The following is a 23,021-nucleotide window of genomic DNA, read 5'->3' on the forward strand; positions in this document are numbered from 1 at the left end:
GGAAAAATTCTTTCATTATCTTTGTGGTTAATTACTTTTCCTTTAGAACTTTCTAGTTAAAAGTTTCGCCTTTCCTGCTTTCTGGTTAAAAGCATACCCGAAAAAACCCAAAATTCACATCATAAGAGGGAGTTGTACCTCCAAAATTCAGAGGAAAGTTGCAAAGCAAACACAACTTCTCCAATTGTTAATAGTTTGTTCCCTTGTCCGAGGCTAGGAGTCAATATTGTCATATTTTGAAGGGAACAAAATCTGTTAACCAACAAATTGAGTATTTGAAACACCTCTTCTAGTTTTGTTCACGAGCCCAACAAGCCTAAAACTAGATACACAACTTATTAAAGTATATCAAGCCCAATCCCTTCTTGTGGCACATGGTTTTACTTGGAGATTGGCCTTACCTTCCTCACAAGTTCACTCAAATGCCACATTTTTAGGGTGAAGATTTTGTTTAACACTTGGAAAGACATAATTACAACTTTATTCAATAACAACTCTACTGACAAATGTTTTTCTTTGTATTCTAAAGCTATGATTGGTTCTAATGTGCTTATGCACATTCAAGTACAAGCTAGTAAAGTTGCACTTGAGGTTGCTAAATAGTAGGAGCTTTTGTACCATTGGGGGAACGCCTCTTGCATTGTTGCCCAAGTTCCTCCCGACTCCACTTTTCCTCATGGGCATTATTGTGGACACAATTGCTCCCCTAGACAACACAATATTAGCAATTGTGAATCCTGTTCTTGCAATCCATCTTATCAAAACCCAAGGACTTTGCTGCTCATGAAGGATGGTCTCTACCATCACATTTGCCATCTTCACAGTGGGATACTAACTAGCTAGACACCAACAAACTTCCTTGTATGCCACTTACCATCTCTATGGTCCATACTTAGCCATAATAAGATGAAAACACATAAGATAATGCTTTCACTGGTTGGGAGCCTATTCATGATTCCACCTCGAAGATGTTTGAGGAATATCATATGATAATGATCCTTCTTTAGGAATTGCTTTAACAATTTAGATTTTGTCAAACTAGACCATTATTTTGATGTTTTCAAATTGAGACCCTTAGACTCATTGATGTACCTTTTTACCACCTTTTTTAATGAATGTTGTACCATTTACTTTATGTTAATACAAAATTAATAAAAACCATTCGTTAAATTTTTTTAAGCCAAACAACCTACTAAATATATCTATTTCCACTAACCTACCTTTTATACCCTCTCTCCAGCCCCACGCAATCTACTTTAGGCACATTAGTATGCTTGCACCCCACACAAGCACTTCTACAACTCCTCACTCCACTTCCATTCATAAATTGCTTCTCTTCCAAGTTTTGCAAAAGTCCTCCTTTACTTTAATCCCATAAAGCTCACAAAAAAAAAGAAAAACTGAGTGTGCACGAGTCGCCCACCTAAGTCCCACATAACCATCTATTAAAAATAAAATTAAAAAAAGGAAAAAGCTCAACGACCGTTTGAGTCCGTATCTTAATTGCTTACCCACAGGTGTCCTCACAACTCCCAACTGCCCCAGCCGGTGACAGAGGCCTAAACTCAAACAACTCCACCGGACAAACCGGTAACATTCGTAGTCCAAACAGGGATTGTGGCTCATAGAATTTAAGAAGCTAAGAGGAGAAGAGTAGGTAACATAAAATTTTATAGAGAAAACATTTTAATCCGATTATTTCAGAAGCACCTAGAACTAAGGCAAAGATCTATATGAGTTTGGTCTTTCCTCTCGCTGCAAAAACTCTCGGAAATCAAGGATTTTGGGAGGGAATTTAGGGTTTCTGGGATAAAAATCGACGTAAATAATTATTTTTAAAATCAAAATTATAATGGCTGCTCCGCCGCAGAAAGATGTGGAGACGTTTATGAGCATCACGGGCGCATCGGAAGAAGTAGCAGTGCAGAGACTGCAGGTAGGCGAATTTATTTTATTTTTTGAATTGGTTGTGTAGTTGCAATGTTAAAAAAACAACAATAAAACACATATAGTTTTCCTTTGAGCTTATTTATGTTGCTCGATTATCTGTCGTTGTTTGTTGTGTGTTTAAAGACTTTGTGGATCGTTTTTTTTGGTTATGTGCAGTCAATTTCGTGTTTGGCGTAATTAGGGTTTTTGATAGAAATCATGTAAATTGAAGACACTGCTTGCACATTTCTTCTTGAATTTAGCTCTGGTTTTATGAATATGAAGAATTTCTTCTTAAATAGTCAGTATTCTACAATTTATGCCATGGCTCGGATAGTTAAGGTTTGTTAGGTAGAATTTATGTAAAATTGGTACGCTGCTTTCTAATTTCAACCTAAACTTTGGTCCAGTTATATAATTATGAAGGTTTTTAACTGAAAAAATTAGTCATTTGCAATCCATTTTCTTTTTTGGTGTAGTTATAGTTAGTTTGGTAGAAATTATATTAATTTGGGACACAGGGTACTCTTTTTGAAGTTAGCTCGAAATACATGATTATGATGATATTTTGCTTAAAACATCAGTTGTCTGCAATCAATTTATTGTTTGGTGGAGTAGGGATTTATTTTTTAAGAATAATGTAAAATTGGGGAAGTAATTTTCTAACTAAACTTGAGTTTCGCTCTAGATATATGATTGCAAAGATTCATTGAAAAGAATCAAAAGATTAATTTTCTGCTATCAATTTCGTTTCTGGTGTATTTGATGCTTTTTTATTAGAAATAGTGTAAATTTGGGATACTGCTGTCTTATTTCAACTTGAAATCACCATTGGTTATATTATTATCAATAGTTTTTTTCTTAAAACATCAATAGTCACCAACGAATTCCTTGACCAGTGTAGCCAGGGTTTGTTTGATAGAATCTTTGTAAATTTGGGACACAACTTGCTTATTTCAGACCTAAGTTAGCTTCAAAAATTCTTATTTCAGCTTGAAGTTAGCTTTTGATTTTGTGATTTTAAATATCAATTTCCCTAAAAAATCAATTTTGTGCAGTAAATTTATTGTCTGGGGCTAGTTACAGTTGGTTTGATGTTTTAGGCAAGTAGATGTTAGTTGTTACCATGGAACTTCTCTTGACAATCAGCATAGAAGCTACTGAAGGTTCTGTTTGACAATTCAAGTGTGATGGAGAAACTATTCAAACTTTTGTTTGACAGTTAAAGTGAGCTGTGAAGGATCTACTTTAGCTTTTGTTCAAGCATTTGACTAAACTATCTCACTTGTCTTCATTGTTTATTTTCCGCTGGCAACTTATTGTTTTGGCAAAGGGTTAGGGTTTGCAACTTTGTACTGATGTTTTGCAAAGTAAATAGTATTTGGATTTTTTTTTAGATAAGTTGCATTGAAACTGTTTATGATTTTATTTGATAATTCAAGTGGGCTATGTTACTTATCTTCAGTGATCATTCAACATAATCAATTTATTGTTATGATGCTCTTGGGCCCTTAGCATACACCAATGGTTTTGTTAAAGGTTTTCTGGATAGGTTGCATTGAAGTTGTTCAAGCTTTTGTTCAACAATTTGATTGAGCTACCTCACTGATTGTTTGTGTTTGTTCTCCACAATTAATTCATTTTTTGGCCAAGTTAGGGTTTGATGGGCCGTCAGCAAATGGATTTTGGAGTTTTTCTGGATAAACTACATGGGAGAAGTTATTCTTGCTTTTGTTTGATACTTTGAGTGAGCTACTGCAGTTATCTTCATTTGATGCAATTCATTTTTAAATTTCATGGTTTGGATAGATTGTTGTTTGTAATTAGGGTTGGGCCCTAAACCTCCAACGCATAAGGGCTGGGCCCTAAACCTCCACGTCTCACCTCCACGCCACACTAAAACATACACGCCTCATGATAGGACCTATCCTAACTTTGCATTAAGCAATTAGTAAATTAAATAATTAAAAGGGTTCTATTTTTGCAAAAGCCGACATGCTAAAAGGGGTTCGCTCCTTATATAAATAAGCTTTCAACTCTCACCACAAATATCAATTCAAGCACTCACTTCATGCGAAAGTCTGGATAATGCGAACCTCAGGAAGAAAGTCTTCATCTGTACATACAGAAATCTTATCTGCTATATCAGCGATTTGTATCTGCCATCTGCCAGTTGAGGCGTGAATTATATCATTAGAAGGAGGCGAACTTAGTTAAGAGTGTGCAAAGTTCTTGAGGATCTGTAAATCTGGGTTAAAAGAAGAAGCAAGCTATCAGCAACAAACACACACATGACAGTGAAGCAATCTGCCATTCCTTCTGTGACAGCAACATCTACTTCTACAAGTTCTTGAGATAAGTGTTGTAACAATTGCATTACCATAATCTATAATCAGATCCGAGGATCTCTTTGGCTGGGTTTTTCCTCCTAGGAGGTTTTCCCAGGGTAACTGTGCTTTGTCCTTTTTTTTTTTTATTTCCTTTACTATGCTTAAATCTGAAAAACAATAAATTAATTAACCTAGTTTAAACTAATTCTGATTTTCTGAGTTTTATTCAATCTGAAAGTACTAAAAGTCAACATAGATTTGTTTTGATTGATGTTCTGTCAATTAAATTGTTTTGTTGAAGCTTCTCTGGTAAACTATAGAGAAGGTCGTAGATATTCAAAATATTTGGTCAACAATTCGAGGAAGTGACATTGCCTATCTTAAGTGTTAGTTCTCCACAATCAACTTAGTGCAAGTTAGGGTTAGTTTTAATGTTATTGGTTCAGTGACATGTAAATGGTTTGGTTGAAGTTTTCTAGGTAAATTGTGTAGAAGTTAGTAAAACACTGTTTGCTGTTTTGAGTTAGCTAACTCAGGCATCTTCATTTACTGCACTTGATTCTTATTCAGCAAAGTTAAGTTTTGTTTGACATATAGACCAAAAACTTGAACAGAACTTGGTAAAACTTTACATATTAAAAAACGCACAAATTCATAAAATAAACTTGATTAACATTCAAATGGTATCATAAAGCATAAGAATGAATTCAGTTTTTTCAGAGCAAGGGAAATTGTTGAAAAATTGTACAAATCCATGGTAATGGAAAAAGCTGAAAATAAGAATTTAAAAAAACATTTCTATGCTACTTGGAGAGTTTTGGAGGGCACTTGGCCAAAAATTCAGCAGAGCTTGAAGAGTACTAGCCTATAATTTGCCTGAGGCATTTCATTCATGAATTCTTACAAGTTGGTGAGCAACTCAAGTTGATGTTTTTGTCTAGAAAATTGTTTTGCCAAATATTTTTTTGGATACTCAATGTAGAAGTTATGCAATCTCTTCTTTGACAATTTGATTGAGCTACCTCACTCACCTTCAATTTGTGTTCTCTGTGATCGATTATTGTTTGGGCAAGCAAGGTTTCTTTTTATGCTTTGTTTAGTGACTATTTTTGTAAAAGGCTCAAAGCATTTTTGGATAAACCAGTATAAGCCATTCAAGCATTTGTTCTACATTTTGAGTGAGTTGCCTGAGTTACCTTCATTAGCTTCAGTTGAGGGAAAACAGAGGCCAGATTGATTTTTTGGCAATTAAAATAGATTTAGATAAATTTTGTACAAGCTATTCAAATTTTTGTGCAACAATTTGAGAAGCTACATAACTCATCTTTAGAGGTTGTTCTCGGCAGTCAATTTATTGTTTGGTTACGTTCAAGTTTGTTTTGATGTTTTGGCAAGTAAATGATGTTTGAAGCTTTTCTGGATAAACTATGTTTAAGCTATTCATGATTTTGTTCAATATCTTTAGTGAGCTACCTCTGTCTTCTTTGTTTGCTTCAATTAATTTTTTTATTGGTAAAACTAGGTTTTGGAAAACAAATTGTTTTGTCAAATGTTTTGTGAATGAAAACTGGCTAGAAACTATTCAAGCTTTTGTTCAAAGTTCACTGAAATTGGGTTGGTTTGCTTGATTTAAATTTTTTGTCATTTTGCAAAAATATGCATGGTTGTGCCTTATTTTGTTATTAAATTCTAGCTGGGGCTGGGGTGGGGGGAGGGCAAGGATGGAGGGGCAAAGGGAGCTGATGAATATATGGGGGATTTGGTAAACACGTTATTTTCTTCTGTCATTGCTTGCTAGGCAGAGAATAAGTAGGGTTTATGGAAATTGGGTTCCTTAATTCGCTGGGGAGTTATTGTTAGTTAAGTTAGCAGATGAATCTGAGTTGCTAAAGAAATCGAGGGTTTCTTCCTGTACAACCAGGCAAAGTGGATGAACCTGAAGGCTGTTGCATTATTGAATTAAAGTAAAGGTTCCTGCCTGTAAAATCTCGTTCCAACATAATGGATTAAAGAATTGATAAGTAAGTAATTAAAGTTTTTTGTCTATAAGGCTATAATAATGATTATGGAATTATAGAGCATTCTAAAAGTATTGGTATGCTTTCAAGTTAGGAATAATAATTCAATGAATCAACTTAAATGGAATTATAAAACTTGTTCACATGATTGTACAGCACAGAATGGCTCTAGTGCATGGTAGAGTTAGAAGTGTTAAAATCAATTTCAGTTGTATTTTCTGCAGAGGTAACTTATCCTTCTACAGTAAGATGAATATGGGAAACTTGCCACCAAGCTTGGATTGCCTGCCTCTTTGCTTAGAAACAACATTGGAGACTTTTCATGAGTTCTTTTAGCACAGGTAACACATATGATGGAGCTTCCAAACTTGGGTCTTCACCATTGTGACAGCTCTGCCTTTTAATTAGATTCTGGTAAATATTTGAGGGATTTGGTAAATACAGTATTTTTTTGCTGTCATTTCTCATTAGACAGATAATAAATAGGGTTACGGAAATTGGGTTCCTCAATTTGCTGGGGAATTATTGTTAGTTAAGTTAGCAGATGAACCTGAGTTGCTAAAGAAGTTGAGTGTTCCTGTACAACCAGGTTTAGTGGATGAACCTGAAGGTTAAAGCATTATTGAGTTAAAGTAAAGGTTCCTGTCTCTAAAATCTCAGTTCAAGTTAATGGATGAAAGCAAAGATTACTAAGTAACTGAAGTTTTCTGCCTATAAGGCTGTAATAATGACCACGCATTCTAAAGTATGGGTATGCTTTTGAGTTAGAAATAATAATTCAGTAAACCAACTTAAATGGAATTAATATATCTGATTATATGATAGTACAGCACAGAATGACTATAATGCATATTAGAGTTGGAATTGCTAAAATCAATTTCAGTTGTATTTCCTGCAGACGTGACTTATCCCTGCTACAGTCAGATGAATATTGGAAGTCTACCATCAAGCTTGGAGTGCCTGTCTCTTGGCATAGAAACAGCATTGGAGACTTTTTACGTTTTTTTGAGGTTTTTTTGGCATGGAGATCACACTTGATGAAGCTTCCAAACTTGGGTTTCCATTGCGATTGCTCTGCCTTTAAAGTTTTAAACTAGATCATGGTCTACTGGATATCAGTCTTATGTTATTGCCTGCGGTTATAACTTTGCATTTTGATAGCTGCTATCCAAAATGCAAAAAATCCTAACACCTACAGAATTGAACTTAGAAACGTTAAAATTTGTTTCAGTGATATATTTTTTATTGATAGGTAAATTATGAGACTTGCCAGCTACAATGTTGTGTAGAACCATTTGGTTCTTTATTCTTGCTTTCATCTCAATACAATAATTGATAAATAATTATTTCATTGATCTGTGTTTTCTTTGTATTCACTATCTTCTGCCTATTAAGTCTATTTTCTTTTTCTAATCTGAATTTTGAATACCTTTTGATAGACAAAGTAGCTTGTAGGCACTTTAATAACAATAGGAGTATTAGGTTACTCAATGCTCAAGTAATGCAACATTAATCAAAGGGTGAAGCTAAATCTGGGCTTCCTGTAGATGAGATCATACTCTATGGGTGTATATTTAAAAAATATACACAGTCTAAAGGTCCATAATCCAAGATGGCAAGATCCTGAATCAAATCTCTCTTTGAAGCCCCCCTTTTTTTTATACCTTAAATCTGGAGTGTTGGCCACTATAATGTTAGATCTTTTTCTATTTCAGAGTTAGTTACTAGTTATTTGCAATCTGGTTTTCTAGTTAATGCAAAAAGAGAACTCAGAAAATCTGAAGGTGCTTTTGTAAAAAAATGTTCTTATTAGGTTAGCATATCAATGAAGAGGATATTTCAAATACTGCTTTTAAATTGATCTTTGTGGAAACAAAATTCAAATTCCCATAACATGATTCATGGACCGGGTGTTCCAGACTAGCATATGGTTGTTTTGAGTCATTCATGCTCAAACTACTTAGTTAGTCAAAGGGTTGCAGCTCAATTGGTTGAGCACAATTGGTGAAGATGATGGTATGTTCCTTGATTATGCCATCCACCAAGGTTCAAATCCTTGGAGGCGTGATTGGGCCAGGTTTGATATATGGGTGACCTTGACAGACGTGATTCCCTTGCTTGTGGTTGCTTAGCCAAACGAAGACTTCTAGTTTAGATATATGCTTATTCATCATGTTTTAATCCCACTTGACTAAATTTAGAAGATAGATGTTGATATCCATGTAATCAAGTTGATTTTATTAAAAAAACTACTTTTTTAATAGTTTGTTTAGGAAATAAAATGTTACTTTCTACAAAACTTGCCATATATGTTGCTGCTGCTTGTGCAGCATTTGAACAATCATTAAGATAAGACTTTATTTGATTGAGAAAATTAAAATATTATGTCATACAACATGGTACTTATAATGATGGTGTGCTTAAACTAGTAAATAAAAGAGTCATAGGCAACTTAAAATTGATATTTAAAGATTTCCTATTTGATTAAGGCATTATTCCACAAAGTTTTGGAATGGGGGAACCAAGAACATTGATTTTGAGATATAGGGACCAATGACCTTCATTTGGGGACAGAAAGGGGACATAGGATACCTAAAAACATTAGTTCTAAAAATTGTAAAGGAAGTAATAATTGAAATTGTGATTTCTTGACACTAAGACATTGCATCGAACAATGAAATTTTTGAATTTCAATAAATAATAGTCAAAATGACGATTAATTTCAAAATTCAAATGCAATTAGCCAATGGCCAAATGCCTCTCATCATCTCCAAAGTTTGTGCCAAACTCCTCATCACTAGAATTGTTGGATACCTCAAGGTCAAGCTCCTCCAAACCAATATCAACCAACCTTGTCTTTGCCCCATCATCATCAAATTGTGTTGAGTCCTTTGGCTCTACATCCTATCGAATTGTTGGACTTCCCTTGTAAGTGTGTTGTTACAAGCTTCTCCCCGCTCATCCTTTGTCTAGAAGTAACCTTGTTCCACATGATAGAGTGGATGAAGCTATAAGTAGATCAGTTCCTCTCAACTACAAAAGAACTAGTTATTCGGCATAACAAACAAATGGCTAATGTGGTTGTCAAATGAGGAGACCCTATTGTTTTTTTGTGGTATACACATTGTTGCATATGCATTCTGTATATTTTTTATTTTGTTCTATCATCAATTCATTAGAGAGGAAGATTTATTCTTCCTTTATACCTATCAGTGGTGCCCCTTTACCAAGGGTCACCACTCTTCCAAGTTGGCCCCCAATAATTATATTATTAATAATGATGTAATTATTATATTATAATATAATTTATATTATCACAATAATATAATTATTATATTTTCACAATTATATTGTATTATTACAACCTCTATGTCGGCCTGAAGGAATCTGACCATAGCTACAATAACTTTAACAGACCCATACATATTCCACAATAGCATTGTGTCCTCTTGTGCCATAGCCTTTATCTAGCTTGGCCTCTTCTAGATTTCACCTAAGAGTGGCAATTTTTGTCCACTCTACAAATGAAGGAAACATCCTTTGCACGGTATGTTTTTTGAATTCCCTTTGGGAACCTTATCTTCATCCCCATATCTTCCAAATGGACAACTCTACCAAGCTTGTGCATGTTTCACTTTGGGTTCAAGTTATATGCAACCACGTGCAAGAGAGCATTAAGCTTTTCTATCCTTTGCTAAATGATTGGACAAATATGTTGATAAAATTGCAATGTAGTGTCATTTTCTTTTACAACGGCCTTCACTTGGCTAAGTATATTGCAAATGCACTAAGACACCTCTCCAATGTTAGGTGCATTAGCATTTCCATTTTTGGTGACTATGAATATATGATCAATGATGGATATGATCTATTTTGCATCATCTCAAAAGGTCTCTCTTCTCACCACCTTCTTCATCCTCTTCCCTTGCCTTTCACCACTTATTCCACTCCTGTGTCATGACTGTTGGTTGCAACACATCTTGCAACTTAAGCATCCTCTCCAAGAGAATTAAGTATGATGCATATTGAAACTCCACAAGTTTCAAAAATTCATTCTTAGAGAATGTTTGAAATAGTGCATGTGAAATGTGGTAGTTGCAGATAAACATCTAAACATCTATAGCATCATGAATGACTTGTTTGACTTAATCAATTTTGCCTATGTCTTTGAGTTCATTAATGGCATGTACATTTTAAGGAGTCAATTAAATGTCTGTAAGCCACCTCAATTAACTTTCCTGCAGCTTTGCACACATGGGCCACATCTGACATGACCTACACCATATTCTTTGCCCAACGTCCTCAATTGCATTTCTAAGGATTTGGAATTGATAATCAATATCCTTTTGGTGCCTTGAACAATGAACGAGCCTAAATAAGTCCGGGACATTTGTGCATATGACCATATTTTGATAAATGGACAATGCTTAATGTTCGACATCCATCTATGGTTATGTTGCATCCACTAGTAACTTGGACAGCCTTCATTTCCTCCATTCTAAATTAGTCTTGGAGTAGTTCTTAGCTAAGCTTCTTGTCCTGAATTTTGTCTCCTCTTGTGGTACATACAAAGGCTTTGCTCTTATTACCTTAGCCACAACTTCCTTATAATGGAGAGTGAGCCACATGGAATAGAAAGCCTTTGTCAAATTTGTTTTTAGCCAATGGTGTCATTTGCCTTTTCCTTCCATTGAACATATGGCATCTGTCACCTTATGCTTCCCCTTAGGCTTTGCTACACTCGCAGTAAATGGAAAAAGAGGAAATCGTTGCTCTTCAAAAGTATTAGAAGTACACCTCATTGGCATGGTAGCAACCATAGGTGATTTTTTCACCACTACCCCACAATTTATCTCTCTTAGCCCTTTGAGTGACAACATGTCACATGCCTCTACACTTTGCCTCTAATGTGATGGAGGTGTGTATCAACTCTAGTAATGCTGCTTTGGAATTCAAGGCCACAAAATTGGCATTCCATAGCCCAGTGAATTCTGGCACACTAGGCTTTGGTTGTAGTTTGGTTGCAAACTTGTGTAAAGGGGACTTCTTATTAAATGGACCGTTAACAAATTTTCCGCTATGATGAAGGGCAGTTAAGATGTGCACTTCCAATACAACTAGTTGACTTGGAGCCTCAGATTCAACCTCCATAGGCTGACTCGCGTTGTCAGTATTGCCGTGAGAACTCTTAGTTGAGACTGCAAGAAATTAAATATATGGTTCAAATTTTGGACCATACATAATATAATGGTTTTTCTTACTTCAGGCCACACAAAGTGCAGAAATAGAGGATACACAATATAAATTTTTTTGTTCTTTAACTTTTGTCAAACAAGGATTTCACTTTTGTTTTTTCTTACAGCAGGTTGAACAAAGCATAGTACACAAAGGATGAAATTCTCAATTTACTATCAATAATAATTTAGATGTATAAAATTTTAATTAAAACCCTAAAATGCTGTTATGAAAGCAAAGATTAATGTGAACTCCTAAATGTCATTTTTACGGTTTTTTTAACTGCTGTTTTTAGGGTTGTCTAATTGCTGTTTTAAAAACAGCAGTTCAACCACCCTAAAAAACCGCATATTAACAATTTGCATGTATAAACTTAGTAAAAACAGCAGTTAAGACAACCCTAAAAATTTAAAAACAAAATTTTATCAATTTGCATAACAAATTTAAAACATTGTCTAATTGCTGTTTTGCAGTTCAACCACCTTAAAAACAGCATTTTACCGCTTTGCATATACAAATTTTAAACAATAAATTGAATATCTAAATGAGAACAAAAAAAACCTGTCATGATTACTGTTTTCAGATTCAGGAATGGACATTGAATTAGAAAATACAAATGCCAAAGTTTAAAGAGCCAAAGCTCACCTTGGAGGCTTGATGAATGCATTGAATGGTTGATTGATGATGACTTGCAGTTCCTCGTGCTCTTTCTCTCAGCCATGCTTTTATAGTTAACTCTTAGTTAATGCAATGACAAGCTTGATAGTGATTTGGATTGAAGATGAGATGTCTTTTTATGGGTTTTTTGAGTTTTTAGGGTGTGTGGGTAGGCAGAATTCTTGAGTTTTTTTTTTAATATATTCTTATTTAGACAGTTAAGGATTGATAAATCATTTTCTATAAAAAGAGAGAACCTATTAAATGGATCTCATACAGCAGGTTTCAAATAGAGACTAGTGAAAACAAGGAATGATGCCAAAAAATCATTCCAGGCTGTAAAAAATATAACTAATGAAAAGGAGTGCATAACACCTGGAGATGCATTAAACCAGGAGTTTTATCTGTAATTTTTCATGGCATAAGAAAAGAGGACTTACATGAAAGGGAACAATTTTCTCAAGGGAGTATAAGTAGAATCCCAAACTACAATTGAACCAGAGAGATGACAAATACTAAACAGAAAAATCTTCTTCAGAGGAAGGATGAAGACACATTTGAAGTAGAGGATAGTTGTCATCTCCAGAAAAAGCATCTCGACACTCTTAAATTTTGGCATGTATCTCATTCAATGAAATCTTTTCCATGTTTCTAATTGTATCAATTCAAGAATTTGCATGCCATAACTTTGCAAGGGTTACACCTTCTGTCTTTGAGGTCTGGAAACTCGTCTATGCGTTGCTTTCCTTTTGTACAGGAAGCTTGGTTCTGATCTAAGGGATTGATTTTTTTCCATTCCCCAATTTGAAATGCATGTTTCACAAAGATTTTTCTGGTATGGACCCAGGTTCTTTCTTTCGTTGTATCACTGTGGAAGTTTACTTTTAGCGAGGGTATTACTACCGTCTGCCTTGAAGGTCTTTACACTCGTCTATGAGTTGCATTCCGTTTGGACATGGAAGCTCTGTTCTGATTTATTGGATTGATTTGATTTTTCCTAGTGTTGGCCAAGAAGGTTGCTTTTTTATTGTTTTTTCACTGTATAAGTTTGCTTTTTTGAGTGGTATTGATGTTCTATTTCATTGAGTTATCTGAAACAATATAAACTTAATTGTGGTGTGTGACATTTAAATACATCATTAATTTGCTAAAGCTGCAGTTGCTAGAATTTGCCCCTTGTTTCTTAGATTCAGTTAGAAACTTTTGCTTGTTCTCATCCTTTTCATAGATGAATTATGACTGTTGAGATAAAAGATACCTTCATGATTTTAAGTGACAATCCATTGCTAAGACTGAACAAGCATACACTAATGTGTTTAATTTGCTTTATTGTTTTTGTTTCAAAATATCTTATCATTAAAATTTGCTAGCAAACATTTGTACATTGTCTGAATGATCTAGTTCCTTGGGATGAAGAGAATTTGTAAATCTAGTTCCTTGGGATGAAGAGAATTTTTAAAATTCACACATTTTACCTCACATGCATAGATTTCATAAGCTTTATCTGTCTTCAAGCAATATATTCATGGTTTAAATTGTAAAAATTCGCTTATAGAGTACTGTCTCTCTCTGTCTCTTTAGAACCATGTTTCCTCTGGGTAATTATATAAGAATCTCTTTTAGCATGCTTCCCTATCCTACGTTGCTATTATTGAGTAAGATTGTGGAGGGATTGCTATTATCCCTTTCCCTTGATATTTTTTCTTTTGTTTCACAGAGTTACCGATACAATTATTAATTTACTTTCAGGTACATGGTGGAGATCTTAATGAAGCTGTGAATGCTTATTTTAATGAAGGAGATAATGTTTTGTAAGTAATTGATTTTTAGCTGTTTGTTTTTCAGTTTTTTAATCTTTGGGATATAATTAGTCATTTGACTTCTGTGAAAGTGTTTCAGTTTACGTGACAATGTTACTTGGGATTCAGAATATGGTTCCTGCATTGCCTTTTAGCTAATTATCCAATTCTGTCGGACAGGTCCCGACCAGAACGCATTGAGGCTCACCAAGCTGATTGGATGGATGTGGATGAAAGTGCAGAAATTCGTGACCCGTTCGATCCTTTGGCAAATATAAATCCGTTTAGTCTCCCACACACAGGGCTTGGTCGAATGCCTTTTAGGAATTTTGAACCATTTGTCTCTCATCCAAGAAATATGAGAAGCATTCCAATAGAGTCAAATGATGAGCAGGACCAAATAGTAGACCGCAATACTGTGCCTGTCATTGAGGAGTTACCTGCTAGTGTCAATACACAGGGTGCAGAAATTAGAGGGACAGTGATATTGGATGATGATGACCATCCAAGTACTGCATCATCCATCTTTAGAGAAATCCCAAATGCACAGGGAGGGAATTACGAATCTAGCAGATATCCTTATGGAAGAGACTTTAGGCCAACTGCTCCACAGGTTACAGAAGAACCTGTGGCATCTAATGATGAAGGAAATGACATAGAAGAAGAGATGCTGCAAGCTGTAATTGAAGCATCAAGAAGGGAAGCAGAGGAAGCTACTAGGAGGCAGCAGCAGGGCATAAATGAAGTATGTTTTTCTTGACCATGCTATTTTCCTTTGGTGAGAGAACTGCCAAAGGATTGGATCTTGTGATAATGCTATGTATACTGGTTTGTGAATATTCAGAAGATAGGATATTCTTTGGTTATCTTGTAGGATCAAATTGGTTCTCGAGTCGAACAGAGTACTCCCAGACTAGAGGATGATGACTTTGAAAGGGCAGTATCACTGTCCTTGAAGGTATTTATCTTGAGAATTTCTTGTGTGTGCATATAAATGTTGTGGACATTCATATTGATTTAGGTTGATGCTATTGAGGAATAGACAGCAGAGCAAGAAAAGGCACGGCGTGAACGTGAAGGTGGAGTAGAATTGGCTGATTCAACCAATGTTGGTACATCTAGTCAGCTAAAATTGGAAGGAGACACAGAAAGACAACATAAGAGTGCTGACGTATTTGATGCTGGTCCCCTGGAGGAGAATGAAGAACCAGAGGAATTGCCTTTGCTTAGGCGCAGATCAATAAGACGCTCTACGTCGGGTGCTGCAGAAACTGCAACAGAAGTAGGTCAGGAATTAGATGGTCCAGCATCTAGCCCAGGATCTCAGAGCATTGCTAGTGCATCTCAGCTTAATGGTGATCCCTTTCATGAGGTGAGCTGAAAGTGCAGTTTGAACTTGAAGTGGAAGTTGGAAATGCAAATTAAGGCTGTGTATCCGCAGCTTTTGTGTTCCACTAGAAGTTCCTATTTGAGTTGAGATAAATATGCAGATGTCTAATATTTTTGTCTTTTGTTTGTTTGGTTGCAGTGGGGAGGAATATCTTCTCAAGAACATGATGAAGCTGTCATGCTTGAGGCTGCACTCTTTGGTGGGATTCCACATGAATCTGCCTATCAATTTTCATATCCTACTATTGGAGCTGCAGAGCCTTACAGGAGGCCAGCTCCTCGGCCACCCTCTCCAACCTTGGAAGCACAGAGATTGATTCGTGAACAGCAAGTAATCAATATTTATCTGAGTAATGTTGATACTAGAATATTCAAGTATTAGATGTGATTCTTGAGAAGTTAAATTAATTTCATTATACAGGATGAGGAGCTCCTTGCATCTTTACAAGCCGATCAGGAGAAAGCTGAGGCTCGGCGTGTAGAAGAGCAGGCAGCAAGAGAAGCTGCTGCAGCTGAAGAGAAGCGTCAAAAAGAGGAGGAACTCAGAAGATTGTGGGAGGAAGAGGTAACCTGATGTTTTCCACTCTTTGGTGTGTATGGATTGGATATGTGGATAGCAACCAAGTCCTGAAGATTCTTTTGTAGTAGATAATAATTTTTTAACTTGTAAATTGATTTCGAAATTTATCTTTCTTGTGATCTTGAATTTTTTTTTTGGCATAAATAAGTGTTTTACAAGTTATGGTATAATCCACAGTCAAAATTCCATCAGATTTTATTATTACTGAAAGAATGTTGTATCCTGTTATTGTTTTCTGATTTCATAAGAAGCTTTTTTTTTTTTTTTTGGCATAAATAAGTGTTTTACGAGTTATGATATTATCTACAAATCCACAGTCAAAATTCCATAAGATTCTATTATTATTGAAAGAATGTTTTATCCTGTTATTGTTTGCTGATTTCATAAGAAGCTTTTTTTTCTTTTTGCCATTTGTGATTGGATCCACATGTAAATGTTTATGGTGGTATATATGATTGGTCTTAATTTATTATTTGTACTGTACAATATCTATGCAACTTTGTCTGAGTGATTCTCTGGTTAACCATGCTGTGAGAGTAAATATAATTTTATTTGATGCCATGGTAAGATCTAGCAGAAATTTGGTGGGGTGTTAAAACACAATTCACTTTCACTGGATTTCTGTGTACGCTATGTTTTTAAATAAATAAAGATGACGTTGAGAACAGATCTCGGGTATCTGCAGTTTTTGTTTTCTAAGGGCTAGTTTTTCTTTTGAAGTAGGGTGCTTTTGAAGCAGAATTCATTTTAGCTCAATTTATCATGTGTCAGCATTTTTCTCCCTATGCTACACAGGGACACGTTCCTGTTCCCGAAGATGGCATCCTCATTCCCAATGACATTTCTGAGATGGCAGGACAACAGGGGAAGCCCCCTGTCCATCCCCCTATTTTTCCAAAACCCCAGGATACTCCAGGATGACATAATTTTGTGGGACATTTGCATGAAATTTGACCATTCCCTGATGGCTGAGGATGTCCAAGGCATTCCTCAACCATTTTGGGATGTCCAGTTGTCTCCTGACCCAAAAAACTTTTCGTCTGTCTTTAAAAAGATACTTGCCATTTACTCGCAACCTATATTGATGATTGACTTAATATAACAAATGACACCTGTATTTAATGTGCTATAATGTGATGAGATTCTTTGCTTTGAAATTTCTGTAATCCATAATACTAATTTCTAGTATCATGTTTTCATGAGGTCGACATGATTAGCTCCATCCCTCTTTGTTGGAGCTATGAAACAGTGAATGGTAAGTTTGTATTGGACAGATCTGCTATACAGATATATTACCTGGCGGTTATTAACTGTTACTTGTTTGGTAATATGAATGTTGAGATTTTACAAGAATTTTTGATGCTTTTACAGCATTTAACTGGCCCTGTTGTCTCTGTCCATGAAACACTCTGGAACATAGTTTTTATTGCTTTTTTTTTTAAAGTAATGAGTTTTTGTCTGGATGAAGAATATTGGCAAAGACCTGGGTTAATTATTGAACCTCATTTTTGCACAATGCTTGTTGTGTGGTCGTAAAATATCAATATATAACTGACCATTTTTTATTTATGATTTGGACATTCTCTGCCTCTCTTCTGTTATCCATCGGGCAACCTCATAGTTATTATTTTTCATATGTTGATACTTAAGCCAATAGCTTCATGTTTGAGGCATTTTTTATTAAAAATCAGCCTATGTATGATAAGTGAGTACTATTAACTCCTTTTTGCAAAATTAGTTTGCTTTCTTTTCATGTGGTATGTAAGATGCATGTTGTAGAGGGCTTAACAATAAAATTTTATCGCTCAGTCAGAAATTTTACTATTTCTGAGAAGTCGATATATAAAAAAGAGAGTTTCTATGCTTTTCCTCACAAGTGTTGTGTTTGTGGGGACAGTGGTTCATTCCTTAATGACCCAGAAATAGCTAATTTGCCACTGCTAGGTTACATCGATTAATTGCTCGAGATTGGATTTGTTTTGGTCAACAAGCAACTCAAAGATGTTTAAATGCTATAATTATAAAATGAATCTAGATGTGGGGCTTCACTCACCCTATTTATTTCGTTATTTGCTTTATACTTGTATCTGAAGAGGTGTGAGATATGCCTGTGTTCTAAATTCAGGAATCTGTAAGAAAACTTGAAGCCAAAAAAGCTGCTCTGCCTCCTGAACCATTGGCGGAGGATGAAAACGCTGTCACTCTTCTTGTAAGAATGCCTGATGGCAGTCGTCGTGGTCGTCGTTTTGTGAAGACTAATAGGCTTCAGGTAATATTAAAATTGTGCATGGTTTTTTTTCTTTTTTTTTGTTAGGTATTGAAGAAGATTTGAACTCAGCACCATCTAGATGTTTTTAATTCCTAGTACAAGGTCATTTCTTAGTTTGATCATTAATCAAGCCACTAACATGTATCTCTATATTTGGTGCAGTCCCTTTTTGATTTTATTGATGTAGGTGGCGGTGTCAGCCCTGGTGCCTATAGACTGGTAATGCAACTGAAAATGTCATTATAAATACATTTTATTAAGTAAATATTATTGGTTGAGACCATTAATTTCTCTATATCAGTATATCTTGTTTGTGAACAATGGTTGAATGTTAGGATGCTGTGGTAGTGCTATTGGCATGCTCAAAAGCAAGATTTTAGAAATACTGTTATGATGGCTTTTTTTGAGAGATACATCTTAAGCTGCCTACAATGTTTGCTTTCAGGAGATACAATAGTTAATTTCCATTTCTAACTTTTCCTTGTTGCGCTAAATGCAAGTTTCTAGGATAATGTTATGATGGCTTCTCCGTAAGACACGTCTTGAGCTTCATATGATTGTTCTCCTGACATAAAATATAGTTAATTTCCACGTCTCAACTTTTTTCTATTTTTGTCTGCATTTATGTGCTTACTGCAATTGATAATAATTGTATTACTTGTACAGGTGAGGCAATATCCTAGGCGTGCATTCACTGATGGAGAGCAAGGATCTTCTTTGAGTGATTTGGGACTGACAAACAAACAAGAAGCATTATTTCTGGAATTGATCTAAGTCAAATTGCGATTAGGTTTAGGAAAGAAAGTGACCAAATGATGTATTTTTACCCCTTAAACTGTGCAATGCTTAATTCTTTTATGTGAGGCTAGAGTGTTACTGCTGGTGCCCTTGCATATGCTTGGTTAAGAAATTTGTTACCATGTGTTCTTGTGCAGTGAAGGTTTTCTATTTCTCCATTTGTTATTTAATCACGAACAATAAAGTGAGGTTTATTACTCACTAGTATACAGGCAAAACGTGGATTGCTTTATTTGATATCTTTGCTTTATTAGTTATTGACTAAAGCCTGAGGTCCATGATGTGTGAGCAGGAATAGCTTTTTCATCAACTGTCGAGAAATTATTTTTGCTTAAAAATTGACCGAACTATCAGTTAGGAGGGACTGTTTGTGAACTGTAATACTAAACCGGATACCAATTAACAACTTGAAAGTCATAATTTTTTGTGTGATGGTTGGAATCCTAATCATAGTTAGGATCTGATCAAGGCTCTCTGGTTTACGGATTTCCCTCTAGTCGTGTACTGTTCTAATTTTTAAAGCATTTGGCTGCCTTATTATGCATATGCTAGTTTTTTTCTGAGACTAGCTAGATTCATGCTAGTACATTTTAAGTGTGAAATAAGTGGGAGAGTCATTAGGATTGCCAAAAGAATGCCTTATAACCAATAGAAATGGTCTAGAGTGTAGATGTAGTGGACTAGAACATGATTGAATGGCTGTGTATTGGATTAAAATATATGAGTGTGGTTGTACTGAATTCCTTGTAATGGGAGTTTGAGCTTTTCAATTTGACTTTCCATGTCTTTTATGACCCTATTACATGGTGTCACGTACAAAGTGGGCGATATTGCACACCGAGATTTTTTCTCTCCAATATTAATATACTAAAAAAGTTGAAAAATATAGCAACGAGGATTTTGAAGTGAGAATTTGTAGTGTTTCTCATATAATAAAATATTACGAGACAATATAGATGGCAAGCGACAAATTAACCTGCAATATTTATCATTGTAGACTTGCATGAGTACAGAATGAAAGCTCTTAAAGTAGGTACAATAAAAATGATTGGACTGAATTTAAAATGCCAACCAAAAATAATTATAAAAAATTGTAGGCTACATTCTGCGGTACATCTAACCAGAATTCTATGTAGCTGAAGAAAGCATTAGCATAGAATTGTGTTAATAGAAGCATACTGAATAGATACACTGAGGACGTATTGTTTTGAATTTACGAATTGGTTCAACATGATATTTGGTGAGGGCAACCGCTTTAATTTTCATGCTTAAGTTGGTCCGATGGAATCACCGAAGTTGGAAACTGCCCGGCGTTGGTTGATTGGACCCCTCTACAACTGCTGCTTTGTCTTAATGGTCTTGAAATCTAATTTATTTTCTACTCATGTTTATGATATGAGCGCGTGTGGCTTATATGGCTGTTTTCTCTCTGGGGCCACTAGTTACTTGAAAATTTTGTTGATCAGTTTAGCCGGCTTAATAGATCATGATTACATGCTTTTTTTTTTAATTTTTTTTAAAGGATTAGCTATATATTTTTAGTTTCATTAGTAATATATAGCTTTATTCATTAAAAACTGAACTGCTATGAACGAGTCTTCAAAATTTTGTGGTTGCTTGGGCAGTCAGATTTCAATTTTTTTTGTATATTTGTCGAAGTGCAAGTCTCCTATGATAAAATTTTATATTTTAAGGAATATTCGTGTACAGTCAAAAATAGTGAAGCAGGGTGGAATCACGATGTGTTTTGTGGGGCACCTTTGCTATGAGTTGTTCAATATTCATGAACTAGTGCTTGTAACTGAAATTGGCGGGGTTTCACATGGGAGGTATGCATACCACCTTTATTAAGCTCAAGATGATAATCTACAATTAGTTCCATTAATGATATAATGACCGTTATGCCAATCAGTCTTGTGGTCATACTGAGGAAATAAGGTTTTAATAGTTACATGGCCTGAACATGCATGCACGATTTTTTTGAGTATCGAGTTGATGCTTAATTAGTAACTTAAACAATATTTTACCACGATTATGCTTAAATAAAGTTTTCTGAAGTTAAAGTTGGAGGTGTGTGAATGGCCGTGTAATTATTGATGTTACATCGGAGTATTTACATTCACAATGTTAGTAACTTAATAGCAGTTTTCGATCTCCTCTAGATATGATGTTATAATTGCGTTGTAGGTATTGTAGTATTGATCAGTGTTGGAAATTGTAATAGTAGTTTGTGCCTATCTTGTGGGTTTTATTGAAAATCAAAACGCGGTAAACCTTCTTTCTATTATTGTGATATCTTTTACCTTGTATGTTGCATACATTATCTTGGTAAGACCACTCATCAAGTGACATGTTTAAAGTTTGTTAATATCATATTAGGGTGTAGTTGCCCCTTTCATGTCTGGATGACCTGGTTGCAATTATTGTAAAAGTTTGTTAATATCATATTAGGGTGTAGTTGCCCCTTTCATGTCTGAATGACCTGGTTGCAATTATTGTAAGTTAATTTCCAAAAGCTAGAGTTGTCTTGAAGGGCAGCCCCATCATGCTTGAGGGTAGGGAGTCTTATCAAATTATTCATTACATTTTTTTAGGGAGTCTTATTTTGTCTTGAAGGACAGCCCCATCATGCTTGAGAGTAGGGAGTCTTATCAAATTATTCATTACATTTTTTTTTTAGGGAGTCTTATTTGTGCTTGAAGTAGGCGAGTCTTATTTGTGCTTGAGGGGTGGGAGTCTCTTTTTGGCTTAAAGGTAGGTGTATATATGCTTGAAGGGCACCCCTCTTTGTGCTCGAGGGTAGGAGTCTTACACTTCTCTTTTTAATGTTGAATATTATGTCATTCATTCCTGGGTTGTATTTCAATGGACTCTTGAATGGTATCGAAACAAATTGCTATGGTTACAAGGTGGTAGATAAAGCTAGCTTGGGACGTAACCCTGGCCCATGTAGGTTACACTAATCGAGGAATTGTAATTTGGAAGCTTGGATTGTTATACCAAATTAGACTATCGTTAGGTTTAAAGACATGAAGCTAATGTGGATTGGGAGGAGTTTATAAACTATGGCCACATGAGACTAGGAAGTTTGTTTCAATTTTAAAACTTCACATGTATTGTTGGCTTTGATTATATTTAAATGTTGAAGCATGCTAAATAGTCTTGTCTAATATGTTGGGATACATTAAAAAATTAATGATATGCTAATCTAAATAGATGGAAAGGTGGAAAGTGTGTAGCATTATGTTAGTTTAGTGATAGAATCTAAACCTAGAGTTTTTTGGGTGATGCAATCTGTTTTAATGGCAAACCATTTCTAAAATCTAAAACAATCGTGTAATAGACACTATTGTTACAAGAATTATAAAAGCATCACACATGATTGTGTATTTCCTTTCTAATACATATATTATTCATCTTAAATTTTGAAGCATGTGGATAAGAGTCTCTAGGGAGCAAATGAATTTTGTAGGAAACTTAGTTAACATTGTTTAGAGTTGATTGAAGTCATCTAGTTGATCATAAAAGACAATGGTGAGCATTTTTATTGTCTTTTTGACAACTATTAGACTATTTTAAGCATATATTCCAAGAAATTCATTTTATTTATTGCTAGTCCATTTTCAAATAATCACTATATATTGAATATAAAAAGGTTTGATGAACATAAAGTGATAAATCATTGTTTGATGTAGAGTGTTAGTTTTCGATTTATAGACATCTCTTGAGAGACGAGTCACACCTTGACAAATTATTCTTGTTATATTCTCATAACTATTTAATCCTCTGCGACAAGAACATTATGAATCTAATAGTTAACATTTAATGGTAAGAGCATTACAAAGCTATCTTGAAATTGTTATCGACATAATTAATATTATTTTGTTTAAAACTTTTAAAGAAACCATTGTTGTAATCATTGATTTTAGTACATTATATATATATATATATATAATCCCAACATTTAATATATGAATTCAAATACAAATATCTAATAATAGCTTACTAAATTGCTCT

General features: G+C 34.9%; 1 protein-coding gene across 4 annotated transcripts; it reads left to right on the plus strand.

Annotated features, from left to right (window-relative positions):
• The first annotated feature begins 1,590 nt into the window (after window positions 1-1,590).
• LOC131067422 (plant UBX domain-containing protein 8) lies at window positions 1,591-19,241 on the plus strand. Of its 4 annotated transcripts, XM_058002417.2 has the most exons (11): window positions 1,595-1,936; window positions 6,181-6,280; window positions 13,919-13,980; window positions 14,149-14,713; window positions 14,843-14,926; window positions 15,011-15,340; window positions 15,497-15,688; window positions 15,779-15,922; window positions 18,063-18,206; window positions 18,369-18,425; window positions 18,873-19,241. In XM_058002417.2, exons 4-11 carry the CDS (start codon window positions 14,189-14,191, stop codon window positions 18,978-18,980), a joined length of 1,584 nt encoding a protein of 527 aa, XP_057858400.2. In that variant the 5' UTR covers window positions 1,595-1,936; window positions 6,181-6,280; window positions 13,919-13,980; window positions 14,149-14,188; the 3' UTR covers window positions 18,981-19,241. The 4 variants fall into 4 exon arrangements, with proteins under 4 accessions (XP_057858399.2, XP_057858400.2, XP_057858403.2 ...); XM_058002416.2 differs by lacking the exon at window positions 6,181-6,280 and having other exon boundaries at window positions 1,591-1,936; XM_058002420.2 differs by lacking the exon at window positions 6,181-6,280 and having other exon boundaries at window positions 1,890-1,936; window positions 13,887-13,980.
• Window positions 19,242-23,021: the final 3,780 nt, after the last annotated feature.

Source organism: Cryptomeria japonica, chromosome 9, assembly GCF_030272615.1.
Source record: "Cryptomeria japonica chromosome 9, Sugi_1.0, whole genome shotgun sequence".
NCBI classification, from domain to species: domain Eukaryota; kingdom Viridiplantae; phylum Streptophyta; class Pinopsida; order Cupressales; family Cupressaceae; genus Cryptomeria; species Cryptomeria japonica.

Coding starts and splice junctions, on each gene's coding strand:
- LOC131067422 (XM_058002416.2), top strand. CDS start 1,853: ATGGCTGCTCCGCCGCAGAAAGATGTGGAGACGTTTATGAGCATCACG. Junction 14,927..15,010: donor CAGTATCACTGTCCTTGAAG/GTATTTATCTTG, acceptor ATTGAGGAATAG/ACAGCAGAGCAAGAAAAGGC. Junction 15,923..18,062: donor GAAGATTGTGGGAGGAAGAG/GTAACCTGATGT, acceptor TTCTAAATTCAG/GAATCTGTAAGAAAACTTGA.